Source organism: Oncorhynchus clarkii, chromosome 16 (assembly GCF_045791955.1).
Source record: "Oncorhynchus clarkii lewisi isolate Uvic-CL-2024 chromosome 16, UVic_Ocla_1.0, whole genome shotgun sequence".
NCBI classification, from domain to species: domain Eukaryota; kingdom Metazoa; phylum Chordata; class Actinopteri; order Salmoniformes; family Salmonidae; genus Oncorhynchus; species Oncorhynchus clarkii.
The window spans coordinates 44,720,511-44,743,114 of NC_092162.1; the positions used below are offsets into that span (position 1 = coordinate 44,720,511).

General features: G+C 44.9%; 1 protein-coding gene across 1 annotated transcript; it reads left to right on the top strand.

Annotated features, from left to right (window-relative positions):
* The first annotated feature begins 659 nt into the window (after positions 1-659).
* LOC139368556 (microtubule cross-linking factor 2-like) lies at positions 660-22,227 on the top strand. The gene is made up of 9 exons (XM_071107575.1): positions 660-1,643; positions 2,311-2,535; positions 15,181-15,339; positions 17,204-17,269; positions 17,372-18,556; positions 18,684-18,824; positions 19,251-19,337; positions 20,176-21,453; positions 21,670-22,227. Exons 1-9 carry the CDS (start codon positions 882-884, stop codon positions 21,838-21,840), a joined length of 4,074 nt encoding a protein of 1,357 aa, XP_070963676.1. The 5' UTR covers positions 660-881; the 3' UTR covers positions 21,841-22,227.
* The last annotated feature ends 377 nt before the right edge of the window (positions 22,228-22,604 follow it).

Here is a 22,604-nt window from a genome sequence, read left to right on the forward strand (position 1 = left end):
TTGTGACCCATTCTGACCCTCTTGAATGGTAATGGTCCATATAGGTCTAGCTGTTTATTTGGAAAGCAAGTTCAAGTTCAGATTTTAATGGACAATATCCTAAATGATTGACATTAGCCTTGAATTTGTTTTGCACAGAATAATCTCGACCCTCCTACCATTATGTCCAATGGAAGAATAGTGATGCATGATGGGTATGATGGTCTACAGTGCCTCTCCGCGTACCAGACACTGAAAAAGGCCAGTATAACGGGTGTTATTTATAATCGCTATATTAAATCACGTTATCTGATAGCCTGACAGGTGTGCGTTCAAGTGTCAGTGTTGCAAATGTTTTAATTTCTATTCTGGCCACGTGAGGGCGTCATTGATTTAATAAAAAAAGAACATGCGCGCACTGGACCTCAGCAGACAGGGCTGAATTGAATAGGCCTCTGAATTGAGTAGGCCTACACACGTTGGATGGGCTTTTTCATTTTCTCATACATCTGTCCATAAATAATAGACTGTTTCCATGGCAAAATGTAGCCCATCACAGCAACTGAATAAATTAAAATTGGGATTCCAATGGCAATGCCATTGACGCACCCCATAATTTGCCACAGTGCACGAGTAAAAAATGGGCGGGGTGTGCTTAAATATCTGGCCCGGTTTAAATCAAGCATCACTTGATCGACTGACCGAAAGAAGGAGAGATCCACAGCGTACTTCACAGCGTTCATGCGCGCTCTGTGCGTAAAGTCTGGATTTTGGCTTCCACAGAAAATAGTTGTGGCAATTCTGTTTATTTTGTTGGACTCAACAAAACATGATAGACTTTATAGATTCATTTAGGGAAATTCTTCGTTTTATGCACTCCTTTCAATAAAAAAGGACAAGAAATGAACAGCAGGGATGGTGACAGTCCCGTGCCAAAACAGGCGCACCGGGGACAAAGACAGCCCAAGGCGCAAAACGTTTTCAGCATGAAGAAGAATCGAACCCCATCGAGTGTGCAAACCAAAGATGCCCCAGGCTCATCCAGGTCAACCGGGACTATACGGCGCATCGTGGGCAAAGGGAATGAAATTAAATCGGAGAAAGGGACGTGTACAGGAAATGGCGTCCCATGCGTTACCGAGTGCCAAAATAATCAAATCACACTTAGGAAACTATCTGATGCCAGAAATGCTTCGGGGGATTTGAGCAAGGACTCAGATTGCGTCTTGGGGAAGCTATCATCATCGGACAGCAGTTCTGAAATGTCTGACTGCACGGAGGGATTTCGGACTGCATCAGAGGAAAACCAACTTTCTGCGGACACTCTGTCTCCAAGCAGCGAGACTGGATCAAGTGTTCGAGACGGAGATGCAAATAGTGACAGGTTGAGTGGGAATGCTCTAAACAGTGTTTCCGATATGAGTACTGGAGGCAACCCATTCACACGGATAGGCATATCACATGACAATTCCATCATGCATTCTGGTAGGGGTGGAAACCATCCCTGGACATCTCCTGGATGTGGAGGGTCTCTTCTTCCTTCGCTGAATGTCAGCGTAGCATCCCTGTCTTATTCAGAACTGACCGGGGAGCTCGTGGACGAGACGCACGAGGATCTTGTCAGAGAAAACGACGACTTGAGATCAGAAAATGAGTATTTGAAAGTAAGACGATTCACTTCATTGTCATGTCATTACCCGTAAAAACGAGGCCTTTTATTATTTAACACATTTCCTCAAGTCTTGACCCCCCTTTTCATAAAGAAAATAAGTTGAATATCGACTGATTTGAATAGAGTTTAATACTGAAGTGGACTATTGAAACAACAAAGCAGGCACGCTCGTGACATTAGTTGTTGTCAGGGTAAGAGGGCCAGACTTTCCTTAGCAGAGCCGATTAAATACTTGATGTAATTGGCCGTGTCAACCTTAATTACTTACACGTGACTGCAGGAGCAGCACGCTCACGCAATGAGCATCAAAAGTCAATATCCACAGTGGGTGTGTATCCCAACCTGGGTTGTTCAAGGTTGCTGTAAAGCAAAACAAAAAGTATAACCCTGCAAATTGATCTGGTACTGGTACTCCCGGAATCTTGCTTTTTAAAACTGCATCGTTTGAAAGGGCATTCGTCTGATACACACACACAAACATTAGGCGCTTGACTAAAAAAAAAAAGAATTAAACAGTTACACCTTTAGAACTGACACTTGGTTGTGCATAAAGTCGCATAATAAAGCCTAATAAAGTAGCCTGATGATGATGGTGATACTGTTGTTGATGATGATGCTGCTGATGCTGATTGAGATTATGTCTTTGGTGTCATGTCCAGGATGAGATGGAGGAGCTGCGCTGTGAGATGCTGGAAATGCGGGATCTGTTCCTGGAGGATGAGGTGTATCAGCTGCAGGAGCTGCGGCTGCAGCTGGAGCAGGCCAATAAGATGTGTCGCATCCTGCAGTACCGACTCCGAAAGGCCGAGCGACGCAGCCTCAGGGTGGCCCAGACAGGCCAAGTGGACGGGGAACTAGTCCGCTCCCTGGAACACGACGTCAAGGTGAAGCATCTGTCTGTGTGTGTGTGTGTGTGTGTGTGTGTGTCTGTGTGTGTGTGTGTGTGTGTGAGTGGCTTCAGTTCAGCTAAACCTAGGTTATGGCAAAGTGGGGTGTGTAGAAATACACCCAACAGTTGAAGATCATTTACTGGGTTTCTACACAATTTTGAAACACTAAAAAGCTATTTGGAGAACCGCAAAAATAAACAAAAATGTCCCACAGACATTATCACCGCAATATTAGGTTTACATTAGGTTTAAAGGTCTGTGGAATGGCGTGTACAATGTACTACTCAACCTCATCATACATAGTCAACATTGACTCATTTAGCCTACTTGTGGAACAGAGCATACAATGCAACATGAAATAGATGCATAATACACGCTATCAAGGCCGAATTCAAATACCGATATCAATGTGAAAGTAATCCGAGCGAAAAAAAAAGAAAAAAGAAGCTGACTGCGAATGCAAACTATGCCAGATAAATCCTAAACACGCATTTAAATAAAAAGGTATACATCAAAGGAATGACTTGAGTCCTACAATCGACAAGGATGCATAAAGACAAACAAACTCAATCAAGGAATGAAGAAAAATGTGATACATCTTTTGGGCAGAGTTGAGTATCCTACAATGCTTATATGAAAATCATAACTGGCACGCAGATCTTTAGAAATTGTAGGATAAATTGTAAATTGTCACGCTAATGAAAAAGGTTGCAGACCCCTTGTCATAGGCTAAATGAAGTCACCCTTGTGGAACCACACATACAGTTTACTATGACAGCAGTGTCACTGTCTCTGGCACTTCCAACCAACATGTTGTAATCTGGGTGCTCATTCTATACAAATAAACAGCTCTACATCCACACTATAGCTAAATAACTTAGCAATATTCAATTATGTTTTTCCAGCTAGATTGATCTGTTAGAATATCTCATTTTAATTCAGGAAGATGGACAAGCAAGACTGATAGAGTGAGAGGTGGAAACACATTATACCAGAGGCAGGTAGGACTACACCAAGAAGTTAAAAAGGTTATCCCAACTAATCATTCATTACCTGCATTATCTCAATTATCATTCTGTCACTGTATGACAATGCACATTTGTTATTGTCTTCGAAGTCAAACATTTATTTTGGGGAAACGCTCTAAATAGCAAGTTGAAACCAAATGAAAACCAAAATTACAAATGAAACCAAAATGACATTAGCCTACTGTGCGAATAAATGGAAATACAATTAGGTTTACAGTTATCACAACCTATATTTGAATAGCAATAAAACAGCTTTTGGTTTCGATTGGTCACCAAAAAGGAGGGCTCCCAATCCCCAATTAAATGAACCCCTGGCTATCAGATTACAACAAGGTTTGCAAGGCCAAGCTACATTTTTTTTTCTGCTGCTACAGAAGGCTATATCGAACTGCTAATACAAGACTGTTAAAGGCACAGTGCACTGCTTTTGTGAAAAAGGTTTATTCACATTATTTTTGCCCGATTTTTCAGGGGGTGCTTCAGCACTCCTTCTTTCTCGCAGCTATGTGTGCATTTGGAGTGCTCACTCAAAGCAACTTTTGATTTTCAGGCATCTTTCTCCTATAAGGATTGTACCGTAATCCCTCCATCTCTTGCTATGTTGCACAATGTTATCAGTGGGGTCGAGTGAGTCATTAGTATTCCAGTCAATGTAAAAACTCCCTTGAAAAGCCCCTTGAATGGCTGTACCAAATACCACTCTACTGTGTCATGAGTCCAAAACGTTTTAGAGCAACTGTACTGCTCACATCCTATGTCTTAGTTTTATAAGTGCACATTAAACTGTAATTACAGTATTTGACAATGTTATGGCTCGTAATTACAGTATTTAACAATGCTATGGCTCGTAATTACAGTATTTAACAATGTTATGGCTCAGCCAAATCCTGTCAGATGGGCTTCAAAATATTTGGAGTAGGTATTTTAATGAATCCTTGTGTGTGCGGCAGCTTTTGTTTGTGTTTATTTGTTGTGGTGGAAGTTGTGTGACAGAGACATTAAATCAAGCACATAACAAAATAGTGCGTTGTTTGGATGACCCAACTGTTGAGTTGCAGGTATTGGGTCACTTAGTTGGGTTGTTAAAAAAAACATATCAGAAGACTATAGGCGTGGCTTAGTAGGGACGTGGCTTTCAGATAGCTATTTTTGGGCACCTGTGATGAGATGAGGGCGCTGAGGAGCGCGTGTCTTGACGGTTCCTGCTCGACTTTCCTTTTTAAGGCTATTTTTGCATCAATTATTTGTTTGTTTGATCAGAATGTTCGTGCAATAGTTTTCTACGACTGAGAACACGTCTGGATCATGAATTGGAAGCTACAAACTTATCTCTCAGCCTCCCAGATCTAGAATACTACATTGGCTTCTTTGTTCCCCCGCACAGCAAGCTTACCTGTTACTCCTGGCCAAGATGACCTAAGGCACTGCCGGCAACAAAGAAAAGGAAGGAAAGAGGGACTCCTAGCTAGGCTTAAAACACGGCCTACACAGCCTCCTCTACCTAGTATCCTGCTGGCTAATCGCTGGAAAGTAAATATTGTGAACTCCGAGTAAGGCTGCAATCGCAGCTGGTCATCAGGGAATCCTGTGTCTTTGCTTTTAGTGAGATGTGGCTTACGGACAATACCCTCGACTCTGCTAATCAACCAGATGGCTTCTCCATATTCCGAATGGATCACACGGCAGCTTCTGGTAATAGTCGGGGGGGAGGGGTACGTTTCCTCATAAGCAATTACTGGTGTACTGAAGTTGAACACATTGCGAGCTCCTGTTCAACCAACCTGTAGTTTCCTGATGCTAAAATGCCAACCACACTATATGCAGAGGGCATTCATATATGTTTTTATCACAGCTCTGTACATACCGCCACAAGCAAACACCAAGGCGGCACTCAATGAACTTTACAACACAGAGAAAAGTGAGGTGCTGTTGACGATGCTGATTGAGAGGATGTCTTTGGTGTCATGTCCAGGATGAGATGGAGGAGCTGTGCTGTGAGATGCTGGAGGATTGTTTGAGAATACTGATTGGAATATGTTCAAAGATTCACCCACTCAGGACTCATCCATCAACATTGAGGAACACTGAGTGTACAAAACATTAAGAAAACCTTCCTAATATTGAGTTGAAAACGCACAAAAGAGTGAATGCTCACAAAGCCTCCGGCCCAGATGATATCCCTGGTCGCGTCCTCAGAGAGTGTGCTGACCAGCTGGTGGGCGTCTTCTCGGACATCTTCAACCTGTCCCTGTCCCTGTCCCAGGCTGTAGTCCCCACATGCTTTAAGGAGACCACCATCATCCCAGTGCCGAAGAAAAACAAAGTGACATGCCCAAGTGACTAGCGTCCTGTAACGCTAACCTTGGTCATGATGAAGTGCTTCAAGAGGCTGGACATGGCCCACATCAAGGCCAGCATGCCAGGCACACTGGATCCACTCCAATGTGTCTACCACTCCAACAGATCCACAGAAGATACAATTTCCATTGCTATTCACACGGCCGTAACACATCTGTTCATTGATTACAGTTCAGCATTCAACACCATTGTTTCCTCCAAGCTCAACACCAAGCTCAGAGTCAGCCTATAGGGAGAACCTAAGTGAACTGGCATTGTCAGCAAAACAAAGGAGTGATTGTTGACTTCAAAAAGCAGAGGATGGAACATGCCCCAATCCACATTAACAGGACTGCAGTAGAGAGTCACAAGTTAAATTCCTCGGAATTGAGCACTTGTCATGGACCAACAACACCACCACTCTTGTCAAGAGAGCACAAACCTTCTTTTATGTCTATATTAGATTATGGGGATATTATCTAAATGCTTGCAGCAACGTCTACACTTAAACCACTAGATGCTGTTTTCCAGTGTGCGTATGTTAAGGTTGAACACTGACACTTTTTGTAGCTTAAACAAGGCTTACACACGTGTATGAGTTCCTCACGAGCTTATGCATATCCAAATGTTGGAGGGTGCTTATGGTACAGAAATGAACATTAAATTCTCTGGTAACAGCTCTGGTGGACATTCCTGAAGTCAACGCTCCCTCAAAACTTTAGACATCTGTGGCAAAACTGAGCATTTTAGAGTGGCCTTTTATTGTCGTCCCAGCACAATGTGCACCTGTGTAATGATCATGCTGTTTAATAAGTTTCTTGATATGCCACATCTTTCAGGTGAATGTATTGTCCTGGCAAAGAAGAAATACTCACTAACAGGGATGTAAACAAATTTGTGCACAGAATTTGAGAGAAATAAGCTGACCGGTACCGGTAATTTGAGAGAAATAAGCTGACCGGTACCGGTAATTTGAGAGAAATAAACTGACCGGTACCGAGTCAGTATGGAACATTTCTGGGATCTTTTATTTCAGTTACTGAAACATGGGACCAACACTTTACATGTTGCATTTATATTTTTGTTCAGTGCAATAATGTTATTAATTTTATATTCAAATATATAATGTAAAAAAATATTAAAGGAAATGTTTATTTGTAATTTACAAATTTAACCTGATGAACAGGAATGACATTTACTCTCATTGGTGGGATTACCTGAAAGCCATGCCCCTAATAGGCCACACCTTCTGAAAATAACCTATGGATTACATTAAGCAGCTGCTGGGTCAACCCAGCATGAAAGTGAATAAAACACCAACTAATGGTTGAAATAGCCCATGTTTGGATAATCCAAACAACCCAACATCAAATCAAATCAAACTTTATTTGTCACATGTGCAAGAATAAAACAAGTGTAGACTTTAGCGTGAAATACTTACTTAATTAACCAACAGCGCAGTTCAAGAAGAGGAAAATATTTACCAAGCAGACAAAATAAGTTATAATAAAAGTAACACAATAAGAATAACAATAACGAGGCTATATACAGGGGGCACCAGTACCGAGTCAGTGTGAAGGTTATATACAGGGGGCAACGGTACCGAGTCAGTGTGGAGGTTATATACAGACGGCACCGGTACCCAGTCAGTGTGGAGTTTATATACAGGGGGCACCGGTACCGAGTCAGTGTGGAGGTTATTTACAGGGGGCACCGGTACCGAGTCAGTGTGGAGGTTATATACAGGGGGCAACGGTACCGAGTCAGTGTGGAGGTTATATACAGGGGGCAACGGTACCGAGTCAGTGTGGAGGTTATATACAGGGGGCAACGGTACCGAGTCAGTGTGGAGGTTATATACAGTCGGCACCGGTACCCAGTCAGTGTGGAGTTTATATACAGGGGGCACCGGTACCGAGTCAGTGTGGAGGTTATTTACAGGGGGCACCGGTACCGAGTCAGTGTGGAGGTTATTTACGGGGGGCACCGGTACCGAGTCAGTGTGGAGGTTATATACAGGGGGCACCGGTACCGAGTCAGTGTGGAGGCTATATACAGGGGGCACCAGTACCGAGTCAGTGTGGAGGCTATATACAGGGGGCACCAGTACCGAGTCAGTGTGGAGGCTATATACAGGGGGCACCGGTACCGAGTCAGTGTGGAGGCTATATACAGGGGGCACCGGTACCGAGTCAGTGTGGAGGCTATATACAGGGGGCACCGGTACAGGCTAGTTGAGGTAATCTGTACATGTAGGTGGGGGCGAAGTGACTATGCATAGATAACAAACAAACAGCGAGTGTACCAAAGGGATCACCTGGGGGGTCAATGTAAATTGTCCGGTGGCAATTTGATGAGTTGTTCAGCAGTCTTATTGCTTGGGGGTGAAGCTGTTGAGGAGCCTTTTGGGCCTAGACTTGGCGCCGGTACTACTTGCCGTGCGGTAGCAGAGAAAACAGTCCATAACTTGGGTGACTGGAGTCTCTGACAATTTTATAGGCTTTCCTCTGACACCCCACCCTTCCTGGATGGCTGGAAGCTTGGCCCCAGTGATGTACTGGGCCGTTCGCACTACCCTCTGTAGCGGCTTACGGTCAGGTGCTGAGCAGTTGCCATACCAGGCGGTGATGCAACCGGTGAGTATGCCCTCGATGGTGCAACTGTAGAACCTTTTGAGGATCTGGGGACCCATGCCAAATCTTTTCAATCTCCTGAAAGGGGAAAAGGTTTTGTTGTGCCCTCTTCACGACTGTCTTGGTACGTTTGGACCATGATCGTTTGTTGGTGATGTGGACACCAAGGAACTTGAAACTCTCGACCCGCTCCACTACAGCCCCGTCAATGTTAATGTTGGCCTGTTCGGCCCGCCTTTTCCTGTAGTCCATGATCAGCTCCTTTGTCTTGCTCACATTGAAGGAGAAATTGTCCTGGCACCACACTGCCAGTCCTCTGACCTCCTCCCTATAGGCCGTCTCATCGTTGTCGGTGATCATGCCTACCACTGTTGTGTCGTCAGCAAACTTAATGATGGTGTTGGAGTCGTGTTTGGCCACGCAGTCGTGGGTGAACAGGGAATATAGGAGGGGACTAAGTACACAACCCTGAGGGCCTCCAGTGTTAAGGATCAGCGTGGCAGACGTGTTGTTGCCTACTCTTCTTACCACCTGGGGGCGGCACGTCAGGAAGTCCAGGATCCAGTTGCAGAGGGAGGTGTTTAGTCCCAGAGTCCTTAGCGATGAGCTTTGTGGGCACTATGGTGTTGAACACTGAGCTGCAGTCAATGAACAGCATTCTCACATAGGTGTTCCTTTTGTCCAGGTGAGAAAGGGCAGTGTGGAGTGCGACTGAGATTGCGTCATCTGTGGATCTGTTGGGGCGGTGGGTACATAGAATTATGGTCAGATTTGCCAAATGGAGGGCGGGGAGAGCTTTGTATGCATTTCTGTGTGTGGAGTAAAGGTGGTCTAGGATTTTTTCCCCCCTGGTTGCACATGTGACATGCTGGTAAAAATGTGGTAAAACTGATTTAAGTTTGCCTGCATTAAAGTCCCCGGCCACTAGGAGCGCCGCTTCTGGGTGAGGATTTTCTTCTTTGCTTGTGGTCTTATAGAGTTGGTTGAGAGCGGTCTTAGTGCCAGCTTCGTTTTGTGGTGGTAAATAGACTGCTACGAATAATACAGATGAGAACTCTCTTGGTAGGTAGTGTGATCTACAGCTTATCATAAGGTACTCAGGCGAGCATAAGGTACCTCAGGCGAGCAATACCTCGAGACTTCTTTAATATTAGACATCGCTCACCAGCTGTTATTGACATGAAGACACACCCCCCCACCCATGTCTTACCAGAGGTAGCGTCTCTGTTCTACCGGTGCATGAAAAATCCCGCTAGCGCTATATTGTCCATATCTCCATTCAGCCACGTCTCGTGGAGGTTACAGTTTTTAATGTCCCGCTGGTAGGATAATCTTAATCGTAGGTCATCAATTTTATTTTCCAATGAATGGAAGGGAGTGGGAGTTTACTCGCTCGCTTCGGATTTTCAGGCCCCTTTTCTGGCGTATTTTCTTCACGCAAAAGGCGTGGATCTCGGCCTGTTCTGTCCAATATTTACCCAATGCTGGGTTACCAAATAACCCATGATCACTCTGAAGACTTTGTGGGTTGAGTGGGTACTGGGCAGATCACTGTGGAAAGTTTACTGGAATGTGGGCTGATTCCTCTGTTGGAGGTTGCAATGCTGATTTTATTTGCACAGCTGTGTGTTGTAATAGAATACCAACCAGCCGCATGGCAGTGAATTTGATACCCTTGGCTTCCCCCTTCTTCACTCCTTACATTTTTCAAACACATGGATTTTCTCTTTCTGTGTGTTCCCACCAAGTTTAAAAAGTAAGTATTTTAACAAAAGTATAGTATCTGTGTTTAATAAATTTTCTCGTTGGGAGAATGAATATCTTCCACAATATAATCATTTAGGGGGAAATTCCAACCCGAGCTAAGTGCGTGCAAATGAAACGTAATTCCCTTTTTATGCACTTTTCTCTATATGAGTATTCTGACCTTGAACTTAAAGGGATACTTCAGGATTTTGGCAATAAGGCCCTTTTATCCACTTATCCACTAGTTAGCATTGCCTCACAAAACTACCTCTAACTTCCTTCATACTGGACACATAGACATAAAAATGGCATCCACGAGTTCATCTGACTCCGGGGAAGTGGATAAAAGGGCCTTATTGCCAAAATCCTGAAGTATCCCTTTAAGCATGAGAATATCATGCTTTTCACCGGCTATTCGTTTGGGGTGGAGATCGAATAAATGAAGTTGTAGCTGAGGTGTGTCTACAGATACACCCTATTCTGATCTTTACTTAATTCCCTAATAATTCCACTACCTTTACATGCTTTGAAACCATAAATAAGGTCTATCGAACCTACCGGTTCCAAGTGGAAATAGCATCTACTTTATTTTTTCCTGATCGAAATAAGACCATTCTCCATGCACTATAATGTCAAATCAACATAAACTAAAATGTTATTGGTCGTATACATATATTAGCAGATGTTATTACGGGTGTAGCTAAATGCTTTTGTTCCTAGCTCCAACAGGGCAGTAATATCTAACATTACACACACATTTTTAATAATTAAGAAATATAGAAATATTAGAACAAGCAATGTCGGAGTACATATACACAGTACCAGTCAAAAGTCTGGACACCACTACTCATTCCAGCGGTTTTCTTTATTTTGACTATTTTCTACATTTTACAATAATAGTGAAGACATCAAATCTATGAAATAACACATATGGAATCATGTAGTAACCAAAAAATTGTTAAACAAATCAAAAGATGTTTTATAATTGAGATTCTTTAAAGTAGCCACACTTTGCCTTGATGACAGCTTTGCACACCCTCGGTGTGAAAAACAACTCATCAATCTACACACTATACAGCATAATGACAAAGCGAAAACAGGTTTAGACATTTTTGCACATTTATAAAATAAAAAAACAGAAATAACTTATTTACGTCACTATTCAGACCCTTTGCTATGAGACTTGAAATTGAGCTCAGGTGTATCCTGTTTCCATTGATCATCCTCAAGATGTTTCTAAAACTTGATCGGAGTCCAGCAGTGGTAAATTCAATTGATTGGACATGATTTGGAAAGGCACACATCTGTCTATATATGGTCCCACAGTTGACAGAGCAAAAACCAAGACATGAGGTTGAAGGAATTGTTCGTAGAGCTCCGAGACAAGATTATGTCGAGGCACAGATCTGGGGAAGGGTACCAAAAAATGTCTGCAACAATGAAGGTCCCCAAGAACACAGTGGCCTCAATCATTCTTAAATGGAAGAAGTTTGGAACCACTAAGCCTCTTCCTAGAGCTGGCACCCCAACCAAACTGAGCAATTGGGGGAGAAGGGCTTTGGTCAGGGAGGTGACCAAGAACCCAATAGTCACTCTGACAGAACTCCAGAGTTTCTCTGTGGAGATGGGAGAACCTTCTAAAGGACAACCATCTCTGCAGCACTCCACCAATCAGGCCTTTATGGTAGAGTGGCCAGACGGAAGCCATACCTCAGTAAAAGGAACATTGAAGCCCGCTTGGAGTTTGCCAAAAGGCACCTAAAGTCCATGAGAAACAAGATTCTCTGGTCTGATGAAACCAATATTGAACTTTTTGGCCTGAATGCCAAGTGTCACATCTGGAGGAAACCTATCACCATCCCACCATGGTGGTGGCAGCATCATTCTGTGGGGATGTTTTTCAGCGGCAGGTACTGGGAGACTAGTCAGATTGAGGGAAAGATTAACGGAGCAAAGTACAGAGATCCTTGATGAAAACCTGCTCTAGTGCGCTCAGGACCTCAGACTGGGGCGAAGGTTCACTTTCCAACAGGACAACACTAAGCACACAGCCAAGACAATGCAGGAGTGGTTTCGGGACAAGTCTCTGAATGTCCTTGAGTGGCCCAGCCAGAGTCTGGACTTGAACCTAATCGAACATCTCTGGAGAGACCTGAAAATAGCTGTGCAGCGACACTCCCCATCCAACCTGACAGAGCTTGAGAGGATCTGCAGAAAAGAATGCGAGATATAATGGGAGAAATACCAGTGTGCCAAGCTTGTAGCGTCATACCCAAGAAGAAGACTTGAGGCTTTAATCACTGCCAAAGGTGCTTCAACAAAGTACTGAGTAATGGATCTGAATACTTATGTAAATATGATATTTACATTTCTAAAAAACAGTTTTTGCTTTGTCATTATGGGGTATTGTCTGTAGATTGATGAGGGAAAAAACAATTAAATAATTTTAGAATAAGGCTATAATGTAACAAAATGTGGAAAATGTCAAGGGGTCTGAATACTTTCCGAATGTACTCTATGTATGTGGACCAACCTTCAAATTAGTGGATTCGGCTATTTCAGCCACACCTGTTGCTGACAGCTGTATACAATTGAGCACACAGCCATGCAATCTCCATAGACAAACATTGGCAGTAGAATGGCCTTACTGAAGAGCTCAGTGACTTTCAACGTGGCACTGTCATAGGATGCTACTTTTCCAACAAGTCAGTTTGTCAAATTAATGCCCTGCTAGAGCTTCCCCGGTCAACTGTAAGTGCTGTAATTGTGAAGTGGAAACAAATAGGAGCAACAACGGCTCAGCTGCTTAGTGATAGGCACACATGCTTACAGAACGGGACCGCCAAGTGCTGAATTTCATAGCGCATAAAAATTGTCTGGTCCTTGGTTGCAACACTCTTTATCGAGTTCTAAACTGCCTCTGGAAGCAATGTGAGCACAATAACTGTTCGTTGGGAGCTTCATGAAATGGCTTTCCATGGCCGAGCAGCTGCACACAAGCCTAAGATCACCATGCGCAATGCCAAGCGTCAGCTGGAGTGGTGTGAAGCTCGCCGTCATTGGACCCTGGAGCAATGGAAATGTGTTCTCTGGAGTGATGAATCACGGTTCTCCATCTGACAGTCCGACTGGGGAATCTGGGTTTTTCAGATGCCAGGAACCCGCTACCTGCCCCAATGCATAGTGCAACTGTAAAGTTTGGTGGAAGAGAAATAATGGTCCGGGGCTGTTTATCGGGCTAGGCCCTTTAGTTCCAGTGAAGTGAAATCTTAACGCTACAGCATACAATTACATTCTATACAATTCTATGCTTCCGACTTTGTGGCAGCAGTTTGGGGAAGGTCCTTTCCTGTTTCAGCATGACAATGCCCCCGTTAACAAAGCGAGGTCCATACAGAAATTATTTGTCGAGATTGGTGTGGAAGAACTTGACTGGCCTGCACAGAGCCCTGACCTAAACCCCATCGAACACCTTTGGGATGAATTGGAAAGCAGACTGGGAACCAAGCCTAATCACCCAACATCAGTGCTCAACCTCACTAATGTTCGTGACAGAATGAAAGCAAGTCCCAGCAGGAATGTTCCAACATCTAGTGGAAAGCCTTCCCAGAAGAGTGGATTCTGTTATAGCAGCAAAGGGGGGGCCCAACTCCATATTAATGCCCATGATTTTGGAATGAGATGTTCAATGAGACGTTTGGTCATGTAGTGTAGGTGTCCTTCCTTTCCAGGTGGGAGAGGGCAGTGTAGAGTGCAATAGAGAGTGTGTCATCTGTGGATCTGTTGGGCCGGTGTGCGAATTGGAGTCCAGGGTGTCTGGGATGATAGTGTTGATGTGAGCCATTGCACATGACTTTCAAGGGACTATGATGGTCTGCTTGAAACATGTAGGTATTACAGACTGGGTCAGGGAGAGGTTGAAAATGTCAGGGAAGACACTCAGCGGATGCTCTGATCACGCACCCTGGTAATCTGTCTGGCCTTGTGAATGTTAACCTGTTTAAAGGTTTTGCTCACATCAGCTACGGGAGTGCGAAATCACACAGTCACCCGGAACAGCTGGTGCGCTCATGCATGGTTCAGTGCTGCTTGCCTTGAAGTAAGCATAGAAGGCATTTAGATCCTCTGGTAGGCTCGACATCGCTTGGCAGCTCGCGGACGGGTTTCCCTCTGTTATAGTTTTCAAGCCGTGCCACATCCGACGAGCGTCAGAGCCGGCATAGTAGGATTCTATATTAGTCCTTTATTTAATCTTTGCCTGTTTGATGGCTCGTCGGAGGGAGATTTCTTATAAGCGTCCGGATTAGTGTCCCTCTCCTTGAAAGCAGCAGCTCTAGACTTGAACTTAGTGCAGATGTTGCCTGTAATCCATGGCTTCTGGTTGAGATGTACACACGGTCACTGTGGGGACGACATCGTTGATGCACTTATTACTGAAGCCGGTGACTGATGTGGTAAACTCCTCAATGTTATCAACTGAATCCATATTCCAGTCTGTGCTAGCAAAACAGTTCTGCAGTTTAACATCTGCTTCATCAGACCACGTCTGTATTGAACGCATCACTGGTACTTCCTGTTTGAGTTTTTGCTTGTAAGCAGGAATCAGGAGGATAGAGTTATTGTCAGATTTGCAAAAGGGGGGGATTTTAGGCGTTTCTGTGTGTGATCACAGGTTGCCCCTCCAGTGATGTTTCATTCACCTTATTACATCAATGATGACATCAATAACAGTGTTGTTGTTCTTTAGGCTAATATCTGAGAAAGGACCTTTTGTTTTCAAATAAAAAATCTACGAAATGAATGCACTACTACGACAATAACGACCGCTAATGAAGGCAGTTATAGTGAGGACAATTATTGTCAGTCATTGCTTTATCAGGTTTTTCTGTTTACAGGTAGCAAAGAGTGTATCCCTCCGCCTACACAATGAGTTGGAGTCAGTGCAGAAGAAGAACTCCCGGCTAGAGTGGGAGAATGAGGCACTGCGGGAGATGCAGCAGGAGCTGGAGGTTACGAAGCAAGTTCTGCAGGCCGAGATGGAGAAAGCCAGAGAGGTACTACTATTTTTATACACCCCCATCAACTACTACTATCTACCACCCACTGTATTAGTTTAACCCACTGCCCTCAGTGGTATCCTTTTAAACATAACCCCCGCAATTAACCCACAGTGCTCTGGTCCAGAGTCCTATTTCTTCATATACTAGTATATACACTACAGCTGCCCCATCTCACCCAGATGGGTACTTCCCCATCATCCTGCTGTCACTCTGAAGTGAGGTGACACATGACCCTGACTGGATCCTAGGGCTTTGCTGGGATGAAGAATGAGGACATTGCTAGCAGCTGACTGCTGGGTGGTGGGTGTGGTAGAGGGGTGTGGCATGTAGGAGGCTGAACATGGGCACAGCTGGCATTCTTCTCACCAGGCAACCTGGTATCAGGGCATTTCATATTATTCTGTACATAAATCCGAGACACTCCATTTCGTATGATATGTTACGTTTGGTATGATTACATAAGACAGATGGTTACTTAACCCTTTTAGCTAACCCTCAACCTAACAACTCCTTTAGCTAACCCTTCCCATAACCTTTTAACCTAACTCATAAATTTAACCCTAACCTTAAGCCTAGCTGACATTAGCGAGCTAGCTAAAGTTAGCCACCTAGCTAGAATTGGTAATATAATATGAATTGTAATTTGTAACATATCATATGAAATGGGTGATGGACATCCACAAACGAACACACACCATACCAAATTTAACATATCATACTAAACGGAGTGTCCTGGATTTATGTACAGAATGATACAAAATTCTCTGAGACCAGGTTGCACCAGGGACTAGAGCGAGAGAGAAAGATGGACCAAAATAGAGCAATAGCTCTCTCAAGACTCCCCTCTCCCTCTCCTCTGGTTATTTTAAGCATGGGTAAATCTGGGTCAGGAGGATGTATTACAGCATCAAAATGAGTGGTTTAGGTCCTGGCATGTTGGCATACTATCACTGAATGTCATCAACTGGTGGCCATGGAGGAGCCCAGGTCTTTTATTATAGTGCAGTGCAGTCCATCTACACGTGCTTTAGTTTAATCCAGGATTCAGTGCTTTGGCATCAGCTCAGCTGCTACTCCCTCTGATCCTGACTAGGAAATCTACTTAGATTACCTAATCTGGGCAGACAAGTACAAGGGAACCTAGTCAACATGGAATAACTGCTGTTACTGCAAGTTGTCTGTGTGGTTTGCTGCCTTGCTTATGGAACTGAATCCAGAAGGGTAGTATTACTCACATAATATTTATATATAAAATACAGAATCATACAGTACTACTGGCGATTGATAGTTTTTTCACTATTCACTGCCTCTGGTTCGTTCATTTACAGACCAACAGATAGGGTTAGGTTAATGTGCTTATTTATTCGTAATTCCCACTGCAACGCCTCAGTAAGATTATTATTTTTAGTTCTTTTAACCTCTTTGACCCCTGCCTGCCAACAGACAAAGCTGCAGACAGCGACTGACACGGTGACACCAGCCTACATTCATTTCATACTCAGCTCTGTAAACATACCAACTCATACATGAAATGCTGCACTCTGATGGAACTTTCTAAGAGAGAGAAAAATAGTGAGTTTGTGTACATATGTACTTTGACTCTCTTGGTTTGTGTCTCTTGGACACTGCAGATGCTGTGAGAAAACACTGATTTCCTGTCAGAATGTCTATATGAAGGTCAAAGACAGACAGACAGGAAGGAGACGGGAGAGGAGAGCTGAAAGAAAGAGGGGTTCATTGTTGGATGACATTTGACAAATATATCTTCTCCTCTGTCATGTTTTCATGGGGTGGTAACGACGCTGTGAATAGTACTGTTGAATCTTCAACATTCTTTGACATTTGTTCTACTCCATAGAGTTCTTTGAAGAGAAAAAATGTCAGATCACCAACCAACAAGACTGAGAAGAAGCTGTCTTCTCCGGTAAAAGTTTAATGTTATTATCATGTTATTAGCATCTTAAATAGCTTACGACTGCATATCACAAGTTAGGATTCTTTATGTCTGTGTGATTTGACTCCTCAGGATGACAGTGCTGATCTGAAGTGCCAGCTCCACTTCGCCAAGGAGGAATCATCTCTCATGTGCAAGAAGCTGGCCAAGATGGTGTCAGAGAGCGAGGGCATGCGTGAGGAACTGGCAAAGTTCCGCTCAGCCTACGGAGACGTAGACGCTGCTGCCCACTCCTCTGAGGAGTCCCCGCACACCAGGGAGACAGAGGTCAAGGTTCACCTGCGGCTGGTGGAGGAGGAAGCAACGCTCTTGAGCCGCCGTATCGTAGAGCTGGAGGTGGAGAACCGTGGCCTCCGGGCGGAGATGAGCGACATGAGGGATAGTGGAAGAGTAGGAGGAGAGGAGGAAGAGGAGTCATTGCAGGAAGGTGTCGGGGAACATGGGGATTTACCACCAGCCCATCTTAGGGATGCAGAGGAAGGTGAAAGGGGTTTGACAATGGAGTACATCCAGTTTGAGGAGGTGGCGAGGGAGAGACAGAGGAGATGCGTGATTAAGTGTTCTCAGGAGGAGGTGATTGAAATACAGCATAGAGACCAATCCCAGACAGAGAGGCTGGGTCCCCTCAAACAGATCCCTCGAGAGGGGCCTGTAGGTGGGGAACGGGAGCCCCTGGACAACCAGCAGAGTGATACATGCAGAGGCAGTGTTGCCAATGCCTTGAATGTGAAAGATCATGAGGCCCTCCTTGCCTTGCGAGATCATGCCTGCCTTGTGACTTCAGCTATCCAACTTCTTGCCTCACCAACCCAAAATGGCCACAGCTCCCCTGCCTTATCTCCCCACCTCCCCCGGGCAAAGTCTTACCCTCAGGGTAAAGCCCAGCCTCTGGCTCTGGACCCACTCATGCAAGGCCACCTGTATGAGGCTCTGGAGCTTCTGAAGGCCATGCTGTTGGCCTTAATTGTGAGGGTGGAGAGCCTAGTGACACCAGGAGGACAGTTGAGGGTTGACGGGGATCCCATCACCATCCCCTCCCTGGCTGATCAAGACACAAAGAACAACACAGAGGTCTTAGCCAAGCATGAAAATGGCGAAGGCCTGTGCACAGTAGTGCTGAAGGAGAAAGTGAAATGGGCAACACAGTCAGACCACCTGGACAGCTGCATGGACCCCATGATGCAGCTGACCTTAAAGATGCTCTGGGTCCTCCATCAGCACTGTCTGAGGAAGGGATCTGGCCTGGAGGGCAAGGAGGTATGAGAGGAGGGGAATGTAGGGGAACATGAATTGCAACATACTGTAACTGAAATGTTCATATATCATTTTCTTTCTGCAAGTAATCATGAAAGCCAAGATTATGTTTTACTGTTGGTTTTTGCAGAGCAGAGATCCCACGACCATGTCTATGCTACACGAGCTGCTGCAGTATTTGGGTACAGAGCTGCAGGACTCAGAGGACAGTATAGCAGGACAGGATTCCAAGGCCACATGGGCATCAGACTGGAACGGCTTAATCTCCAAGGTAAGCTAATGCTACTGTCACGCTGTGGGCTCAGCCTATGAAGTGACTGTCCAATTACATACGTCGATATGACTGTGATATAGTACTTAAAGGGCAATTCCACCACTTTTCAACCTCATATCCTTCATCTCCAGCACCAGGGAAATATATTTATTTTCTTTCTCCCCACGTTTTGATGAACACTTTGTAACTTTAGATGTTTTACTACAAAACATAGAAACCCGCCGTTTTCACATATGTAGACACGGGTATTGTGCTGGAGATATTGAATATGAGGTTGAAAAGTGGCCCTTTAAGTACATTGTCCCGTAGAATGAGGGATACACCGCTGTTATGTTCGAAGGCAAGGAGGGGATCAGACAGATATCCTGATTCTGAGTAATCATCACAGACTGTAATACCTTCCCATTCCTTGTAATAACTCAGATGGAGTGCAACACTGGTAAGACTAGGGCACAGGGTTATTCAGTCCAGCCAAGTCACCCTATGGACCCACAGAGTGAGATGACTGGGGTAAGGAAGTCTTTTGTTCATCTGTCCTGTGTTGTGTTTGGTAGCATGTGATGGGATGTGGTTCAGCAGTAAGCCCAGCTGATGGCCTCTATCTGGCAGGGCTTCCCCCTGGCCTGCCTGCAATCAGTACAGCCATAATAAAATCAATTGTGCCATAGTATTTAGGCTAAGCTCTTGTGGGGGCTACTGCCAAAAGCAGCACTGCTGGACCGGCATGTGCATTGACGACATCACAAGACTCAGACAGAGACAGAGGGGGGAAATGTGTGAGCAAGAAAATGAGAGCAAGGAAGGAAAAAGGAGAGAGAAAAGGAGAAAGAGGGTGAAAGGGAGAAAGAGGGTGATAACAAGCAGAGTGTGGGAGAGAAACTTGGAATGAAGTGTGGGTAGAAAAGAAACGCCTTGAACTCGTAACTCACTCTACTTCCTGAGCTTGTGGTCTGAGGATAGTTGTCCAAAGACAATAGTAGGCTACATTTGGATCGTAAAACCCTCACATTCTGTTTATCCTATGTACGTCTATAAATGTGCAAAATGCAAAACAGGGAAGTGGTTTCTCCCACCACATGTTGAATGATAACTTAAAACAGGTTTCTGGTCTCCATGATTACATTTTAATGTATAGAATATTATTTTCCTGGCAAACACAATAGCAATTTAAATCAAATAAAAACTATTGCAAATATTTTAGCTGTTGCCAGGAGAAAGACAGAAATACAAGTCAAGGCCCAGTGAGTCTGTGAATTAGGAAGAGCAGACATTTTTTTTACATGGCTGTTTTCCATGTGTTTCTCTGTTCTTTCCACCATAATCTGCAGAGACTCTTATTTCTTCACAGACAGGAAATAAGATCATACCAGAAAGTTCTACATTTGGGTCCAATAAGAAGAACTGGTGCTATCTCAGCCATGAGGCAGCTCAGTTGGACAGAGGGGACCCGTTTAAAACCTGGGACCATCCCATCATGCCCCCGAGCTTCCGCAATCTGCACTTGGACCAGTTGTCCCTGGACAGGAGCCACACTGCCCCAGAGAAGACCGTCCTCCGCATTTACTACAGTCCCCTGTCTGCAAGGAGAGTCCATCTGGTTCATCTGAGGCACAGCTCCAACACTGATAGAAATGGTACTACCAGTTTAATCTCCACCAGACTTAGTACGTCCCAAAGCTCTCTCACTCCCCTATGTCTGAGGCTCTCCGCTAACTTGAGCGACGACATGAAGGAGATGACAGCTAGCTTACGACAGGCAGTTCACTCCAGTTCGCCAGAGAGGAGGAAGGGGAGGGTGATCATGAGTGGGGGGTGGACGGTGGATGTGGCCACCTCAGGGACTCAGACCCAGATGCACCCACAGATGGTGAGTGTGGGTATACAGACGGATGGGCCCTACAGTATAGGTGCAGTGAGAGCCTCCCCTTCACGGCTTTCTGCCCGTGCTCAACAGATTTCTACTTCCCTGGAGAGGCTCCCAGGTAGGACAGAAAGGCCCAAGTCTGGCTCCACCTCCCCAAAACTGTATCGCAGACACTCTGCCTCTGCATCTTCCATCTCCCCCTCCTGCTCTTTCCCTTCTTCCACAACTGGTTTCACCACCACCATGTCCAACACCACAACCCCCAACTCCTCCACCGCCTCCTCTGCCACCCCAGGCAGCGAGCGTATTTTATGGGGCTTGTCCCATCGTGGTCCAGCTGGGTCGACATGGGCCCGCCACACCAATCCCAGAGCCGGTCCAGGGCTTGTCCACCATAGTACAATAAACAGTGAGTTGAGCAGTGGTGGAAACACTAAACCCACCAGCAAACCTGCCGGGGCCAACCGGTACGGCCTAGTCACTGAGTTCCTACGCAAAATGAGTGGTCGGGCAGACAAGCCAGCCCCAGCATCAGCATCAGGCGGGGGTCAGAAGGGGAAATGCAGTCCAACTCATAAAACCCTAGAGCGAGGGCCCTCTCGTCCCCCTGCTGCACCAGTACACAGGAACGACAGTGTCACCAGGATTGTAAACCAGAGGTTCATGAAGCAGAGAGAGGAAGCGTGCCGGGGCCATATATGCCCCAGTCAGAACCAGGCTGTCAGAAAAGAACCAAGCCTGGAGAGTAACGTGACACTGGAGGTAAGTACAGTAGGCCTGCCCAACACAGGATCCACACACTGAATACATACTGAACTTCACTCATATTCAATTTAGTGGCTAATGTATGTTATTCCACATGACATACTAGTTTGCTTGCTTGGTTTAGACATAAATGATCAAATATACCCAATAAATGAACAGGCTATAACAGTCTTTCTTTCATTCTCTCCCTCCCTCCGTCTTTCCCTCTCTCAGGATAGGAACTATGAATGTAGCAGTTCCAAGTCCTTGTCCTTCTGCTTCGCCCGATCATCTCGCTCCTCCACCCAACGAAACGCCTTGACCCCGACCAAGCTCCAGCGACATAGATACTCCTCTGCTGTCAACGGTGGTGGGTCAGGAGAGCCCAACTCCAACTGTGAATGAGGGGGTGGAGGCAGTAACACATTGACACCACTGGACAGCTGATAAAGATTACGAGGGACATGGTGAATGCAAGGCTTGGAATGTTCTGGAATTCTGCATTCAGCAGTCAGGATGAAGGGACAGGATGGAAGTACTTTAGAAGCCATTAAGATAAGGGTTGCAGTTATTTCAGATACATACATGCCTATTATTTGTGCTCGAATTTGTAGTTTTCTTCCAGTTCAGCCCATGGCACTTCATCTTTTTACAATATGCAACAACCTTTTTTGGATCCACCAAAGCAGTTAAAGTTGTCAGTAGTCATTGATTTTGTATTAGCTTATAGAACTAAATAATATTTTGTATGAATATTGTCAGAATGAATAAACTATACTATGCCATGCTGAACTGTAATTCATGTTGTCCATGCTTGTAGTGCACATACTGTACTGTCGCCCTGTGGCTGTCTGTTAACCCTCTGGGTCAGTTGAGCTCATCTGTCACAAATTCATGACATATAAGAGCAAAGTTGACAGTTCACCTTGAGACCTACCTCGGCCACAGACACGTGGGTCTTAAAATAGGATAGGGTATATGGCCAGCTGCAGCCATCACTACAGACACCCTGGTTCATTTCCAGGCTGTATCACAACCGGCCGTGATTGGGAGTCCCACAGGGCGGCGCACAATTGGCCCAGCGCCATCCGGGTTTGGCCGGGGTAGGTTACATAAAAGAACAAAAACATTTCAATGTAAAAAAATCATAGAGAGATGATGCACCACCC

Coding starts and splice junctions, on each gene's coding strand:
- LOC139368556 (XM_071107575.1), top strand. CDS start 882: ATGAACAGCAGGGATGGTGACAGTCCCGTGCCAAAACAGGCGCACCGG. Junction 15,340..17,203: donor AGATGGAGAAAGCCAGAGAG/GTACTACTATTT, acceptor TCTACTCCATAG/AGTTCTTTGAAGAGAAAAAA. Junction 18,557..18,683: donor CTGGCCTGGAGGGCAAGGAG/GTATGAGAGGAG, acceptor TGGTTTTTGCAG/AGCAGAGATCCCACGACCAT.